Source organism: Sparus aurata, chromosome 7 (assembly GCF_900880675.1).
Source record: "Sparus aurata chromosome 7, fSpaAur1.1, whole genome shotgun sequence".
Lineage (NCBI taxonomy): Eukaryota > Metazoa > Chordata > Actinopteri > Spariformes > Sparidae > Sparus > Sparus aurata.
In genome coordinates this window covers 31,086,201-31,092,908 of record NC_044193.1, presented here as the reverse complement: position 1 = coordinate 31,092,908, position 6,708 = coordinate 31,086,201, and the positions used below count along the sequence as shown (strand labels likewise).

Sequence of the window (6,708 nt, the reverse complement as noted above, 5' to 3'; positions counted from 1 at the left end):
CAGATACCCCAAACTGATTCGAAAAGATGTCATTTGCACCTTTTCATTAAAGCCGATAACTTTATTGTAGCTGTTAAGCTAAAAGCATTTGTACACCTAGTCTGAAGTGGGTGCACAAGCTCAACTGCATGCCAAGGGTTTTGATTACATATTTTTAAAAACATGGTTAGGAATAACATTTGATTAGAAAGTAATCAATCTTTGCTAATACTCTACATAACAGTTTTTATAAAGTTGTGCTTCTATATCTTTGTTCAGGTATTGAAATGAGAAAGATCACAGACTCCCACACACCATCGAGCCAGACGGTGAACACCACCCTCTACTACATCCTGTCCTCCTCCACAGCTCCCCTGTTGGATCGAAGGGTGAGCGGCGAGGAGCGCGCTCACCTCGAGTCCAGCCTCAATTACGCCGACCACTGCTTCAGCGGCCATGCCACCATGCACGCAGAGAACCTGTGGCCTGAGCGAGTGAGCAGCACTGCTCAGATCCTGCAGCTGTTCACGCTGTGGACTCTGACTCTACAAAAGAGAGGCTGCAAAGTGTTGGTGGCAGCTGGAGCCCATGGAGCCATGCAGGGGATGGTGCTCAGCTTTGGAGGCCTCCAGTTCACAGAGAACCACCTACAGTTCCAGGCTGATCCAGACGTTCTGCACAATAGTTATGCTCTGAGAGGGATCCACTACAACCAGGACCTCATAAATCTAGCAGTGCTGCTGGATGTGGAGGGGAAGCCTTTTCTCCACGTGTCAGTGAAGCAGCAGGAGAAGCCAGTGAAGCTGTATGCCTGCGAGGCCGGCTGCCTTAACGAGCCAGTGGAGCTGACTTCAGAAGTCAAAGGTCACACCTTCCCCGTGATGGTGACGCAGCCCATCACACCACTACTGTACATCTCCACAGACCTGCGCCACCTGCAGGACCTGCGCCACACCCTGCACCTGAAGGCCATCCTTGCTCACGAGGAGCACATGGCCAACCGCTACCCAGGCCTGCCTTTCCTGTTCTGGTTCAGCGTGGCCTCACTCATCACACTCTTCCACCTTTTCCTCTTCAAGCTAATATACAACGAGTACTGTGGCCCGGGTGCTAAACCCCTCTTCAGGAGCAAGGTATAAAACACAGCTGGAGGCAAAAAAACTACAAACTGATCTGCTCTGTTTTGTTTTTTGTTTTTTTTACTTGTATGTGTGGTGGCAAGGATTTCCTCTCTATTAATGCTCTCTCTGTGGGTTGGTTTCTCAATTTTGACTTTCACTTTCTCTGAGTCAACTTCATGCCGTGCACTTTCGGAGTAGGTTGGCTTAATAGCACAGCTCCCCTTTCCTCTCACAAAAGTCGAATTCTCCAGTGACAGTCAACAATGGTTTCACTGCAGCTGTTCCTGAGTAATGAAAGTCTGATCTCAGTTAAAGCAACGTTACAGTAGTAGCTTTGGGGTCACAATTAACCATTTTGTCTATGGCATCTTTTGTGGAATGAAGAGAATTTGTTGATCACATTGGAAGAAAAACAAGCACAAGAGTTATTCCTTTTTCTGAAACTTAAAGGTTATTGTTTTATTGTATTTATAAGGGGTTTCATGATTCTAAAATGAAAATCAGTTTGAAATTAGCTTTCAGTTTCAATCATTGAATTTAAAGATAATGGGGTTTACTCAGCACAGATTTGAGAAATGGAACTATGTAACAAACTGAAAAAGCCACCAGAAGTCAAGCTGTCAAAAAATTACATTGAATCAAACTGTGACCTTCTAAAAATAAATCTAAATCTAATGCATCGTGACATCCCTAGTATATATACACCACTTGCATTGTTCTGACTTGCGGCCGAAATACGTTGGGCACGGAGGCAGCGCAACATTTGTGCCGCAGCATGCCCCAAAAGAATGTGTCACCAGCCATGAAAGCTGTGCACACCCACACAGGCATTGTGTTATTCATCTCTATTTTTACACAGAAACACTCTATTTTTTTTGTTTTTAAAAACCAAGTACAATCTGTTTAAAAAAGATTTAAATAAATCCGCACCAGGGGTGATGTGACACAGCAGAGCGACTTTTTGGACAGTGGCACAAAACATTTCTGGAACTTCACAGCAGAACAGCAGTGCAGCATTCTCCTAAACAACTCAAGTGGATGGCTGCATGTAAAAAAACAACAAAAATGAACATGAAACTTCGCCCGACTTTACATAAGCATTGGGGCGAGTGAATTATCATTTTCGACTGAACTTTTCCTTTAGGGGACTGCACCAGTGTTTTTCATTTATAATAAATCACAAATCTTTTTTTTTAGGGGGGGGATAAGGAATATTTTCCAGCATAATAGGCTTTTGGTTTTCTTTTCTTTTTGTGTGCATTTTATCAAAGAATCCAATAGTTTTCATTCATTTCATGGTATTGTAATTGAGTTGGGTTAGTCAGTTACAATGGACATCATGTCTGCTTTTACTTTTGTAAAGCTTACATTATTGTTCTTTAGTAAACTGTCAGACTGTTTACACACCGCTCTCACAACATTTAAAGATACCTTGTGGAGTTTTTGACCACTAGTAGCGCTATGGAGCAGTGTTTCTAGAGTGGCGCTCTGATGTGTTTGAATCTGGTGCTTACACATTAAGAGGTGGGTGTTCCAACACATCCCTGCTGCTTGTAGTTTCTCACTGCTCCACTGATTGAAAGTAGTTGGTGATGATGCACCAGAAAACACAGCAATATTGTCAACAAAGGCAAGTAGAAAGGAGAATGTTGGTCAATGTACATACACTTTATTACAGCTTGAATTTAATTGTCATTGCTCTGGTCATCATGGCCATCTGTAATATCAGTTATAATAACATTGTGCTCATCAAGTTAATTGCTGAAACCTGGAGGAAAAACAAAGGCACACAGTAAGCAGTAGCTCAGCTGTCTGCTCATGTTTTTTGTTGTGTCTAGAGCTACAAAAGATAAAACCCAAGTTGGAATAATTCATACATTTCTTTTAAGTAAAATGATTGTCAGGGATTAACCTAAAGCTAAATACTCCTGCAAATGACAGAAGCCTAAATTGGAACGGTGGAAGGTGGTGCTATAAATCATATTGTCAATCATATTGTCATTTAAACGGCTACAAAAAGAGGTGTGGACCTCTAGACACTTGGAGATTGATTGGGCTGCAGGTTACGTGTTTCGTCTCTGCTCAGCATGGACGCTGTGTTCACATTGCCAGAAGTATTTTCTGCCTTTCCTTTTTTTCCCCTGCGTTTTGATGATGTTTTATATTGAATTACTCAATTAAATTAACAAGAAATCTATGGGTTGGCTTTGGCTGTTTACTACTGACCTATCAAACTTTTCTGGGCCTCAATCACAAATCTCCCATCCTCCTCAGAGAACTGCTAACTTGTCTCTATCTTTCCATTTCTCCCTGGAGTCTGTGTGGATGGGTGGGTGGTGGCAGACAGTTTCCCAGTCGTTCTAATCCTCCCCTCTGACTTCACTAGGTTGCCGTGAAAGGTGAGGAGCGCTGCTGTGACACTGGGAATGCCATTTGAACACTACAGTGCTATGTGCACATTCAACACGTAGTGGTTCTGCTTGAGCTTTGGCAGCATGAGAGATATTAATATGGGTGTGTTGGTGCTGAATGACATCACCCAAGGATCTGCTGTGAGAAGATGTAAGGGCATGTAGGTAAAAACTTGACATCTATGTCGCTTTAAAACCAAAGAGATCTGGAACTAATGATTGTTGTCATCCTTGACTAATTCAAATGTCAGAATGGCCATGACAATTTCCAAAGTGTACATGTTTATATGTCTTTCGTTTTGTCTGAACAGTCCAAAAGTACCAGGGTGAATGCACTAGTTGCAATTTTGAAAAAGAATGTACATAAAAAATTAAGACTAAAAGATATTTGTACAACATTTTAAAGGAACAGTTCACCCAGAAATGAACATTCAGTCATTTTATACTTACCCGCATGCTGATGACAGGTTCTGTAGTCCTTGAAACGTTTCTGGAGCATCACAGCATTCCTCTACATAACTAAGGTAAATGGAGACTTGATTCTAAAATGTAAAAAACAACCAAGGAAAAACATGAAATGGCTCCATACAGCTCAGAGATCCCCAATTGATCCGAAAAGACATTATCACACTTTTTTTTAAGCCAAAATCATACCTGCAAAAGCTTAAAGCATATTTCTGCGTTTTAACTGTAAAACTAAATTATGCCAGATGAGCTGTACAACCTTGCCCAAGATGATGTTACAGACACTGCCTGATCGCATTGCATCCCCAAACAAAACACTTAAATCTAACCCCAACTTCCAAAAACTGAGTGAAAACCTAAAACTAAATGGGCGTGACAGCAACTGTTAACTGTGAGGAGTAGAAATTGTAGGATTTAAATAAAGTTGGCGTGACTTGTTGCACCCAACACAACAGTCTACGGCCATGGTAGAAACTCTCTGTCAGCCTGCATACAGTGACGGCATTAACATGATGATATTTAGCAGGTATTGTTTACTGTGCTGACAATTTGGTGCCGCATGCTGGTATGATCACAATTGCTCATTTAGTGCAGTGAATATCTGTTCAATATTTCATGGTTTTATTGAAGAGATATTTAAGTCTGGACCAGTGTTGGACTGACCTGTGACAGTGTGTTGAGACAACAATTACAACATGACAATGCTCCCTGACATGACACAAAAAAATGCTCAGGACTGCCCTGAGGAACCTGACAAGACCTCAAGGCATTGACCTGGTCTCCACCTGTGGGATGTAACAGAACTTTTCAGATCTATGTCCGCCCCATTTGGCAACCCACAGGACATAGATGATCCACTGCTAACACCTTGCTGCCGGAAACCACAGGACATCCCCAGATGTGTCCATGCCTCCATGGTAAGGGCAAAGCCCAATCCATGGTGGGGCAGCGATGGATTGGACTTGTTCTAGCTTCTCAAGGTATCCTTGCAACTTGAGCTCTTTGTCATGTTCCACTGTGGAGTGCATTTACCAAGTAAACTTGGTCTGCATTGGTATTTGTGTGGGTGATCCACATGATCTGCATGCACATGAATGCCAGGGCCCAAGGCTGCCTGGAAATGGTGACTTCCATGGCTATGGGGCCGTTGGTTTGTACCGAGACAGCAGTCACACAAGGGCAGTCAGATAATCAAGATACAAACCAAAACTTAGTTCAGAGAGAAAACAAAGACAAACAATACATTTATAACCAAACCCTATGTTTTAAACATCCATCAGTTCAGTTTACTTCCTGCTTCTACTTTGACCATATAAGTAGTTGTGATGTGCAATGAGTTTAATTTCATGTGTTCACTTTTTCTTTTTGTTCACCTCCTAACGAAAGTGTTCTAATCTGTTGGTTTATTTTACAGGTGAGATCTTCCTTGGCAGATTTTTTTCTGCCTAAACAATCTAAATAATCAAACTCTCTTTGTTTTCATGACTGAATAAACTGAATAAACAAATTGATCTTAATGGACAAAACAATTTATAGTGTTTTACTCTGAATCTGTAAAGGTGGTAGGGTCTGCCACATATGAACAGTGTTTTGAGGACCTGTTTTTCCTCTGAGAACAGCTTGTTTATTCAGCTATTAAAAAAATAAATATACCTGAGCTTGTGTTATTACCTCATCAATATTGTTAATATTAAAATTCTGAGTTTGAAATTCTTCTCAAAATCTACACAGTGCCCCTTTAAACCATCTGACAGCTTGTGTTTCTTTCACCATTGGAACCATTTTTTTGAGAACTATGAGATTGTTATCATAACAGATGGTGCTGATGGCCTGAGCTCCCAATATTAGATTAAAGATTAATTTGTCATGATACAAGACAAGATATACAATGATTCTAATGAATCATCATGTGTAAGGTAAATTCATATAATACAGCGTATATGATTAACATGTTATTTCTGATTCAGCATATTTGAGGATAGCTCATCTTTTTCATTTTCTGTTTGTGGGATTTATTAGAATCTTTTTAGTTCATGTAAACTACTGTGTGCCTTAATGAAGAAAAAGTTAATTTACTGATCTTATGGCTATAACCATTATCGGCTTGGATTGTACTTGAATAGTTTAAAATCATAAACAGTTGTAGTAAAAAAAATTTTTTTCGATGGGTAATAAATTGCGGATTTATTGTGGAGAAAAAAAATGGTCTGATAATTTGTTCCATATATTTTATTTATATTTTTAGAACGCTAATATGTTTTGAGCCACGGTAATGTTTTTAACATTTTCAAGGTTGTTTTCATGACTGAATAAACAAACCAACCCTAAAGTACAACACAACACAAACACAACGTATACTGTTTTACTTTGTTTTTGCAGACCCTACCACCTTTCTAGTTTCAAACAGTGATCTGGGGATGTCCCCTAAAGACAGCTTGTTAACTCAGTTTTGGATACAATTAATATTTCTGAGTTTGAATTATTACCTCATTAACATTGTAAATATTAAAATTCTAAAGTTGAATTTCTTCTTCAACAAATGTCTAGAGTCTAGTCGAGTGTACCACTGTGTATTTATTATTTATATATTTGTATTATTTACCACAGTGTATTTATAGCCTTTCAATATATTTAAAAACGTTATCATTTTTAAGATGCAGTCCTTTTATATTGACATGTCTAATGTCACAACAGTCACTTATAATGCCAAACACATAGAGACTCTTCAATTC

At 39.7% G+C, this 6,708-nt stretch overlaps 1 protein-coding gene across 1 annotated transcript in view; it reads left to right on the top strand.

Annotated features, from left to right (window-relative positions):
• Positions 1-6,179, top strand: part of kiaa2013 (KIAA2013 ortholog) — a 20,065-nt gene extending 13,886 nt beyond the window's left edge. Inside the window, exons 2-3 of the mRNA XM_030421918.1 lie at positions 259-1,112; positions 3,487-6,179. Coding sequence (XP_030277778.1) covers positions 259-1,112; positions 3,487-3,537 — 905 coding nt within the window. The 3' untranslated portion in view covers positions 3,538-6,179. The remainder of the gene's footprint in view (positions 1-258; positions 1,113-3,486) is intronic.
• The last annotated feature ends 529 nt before the right edge of the window (positions 6,180-6,708 follow it).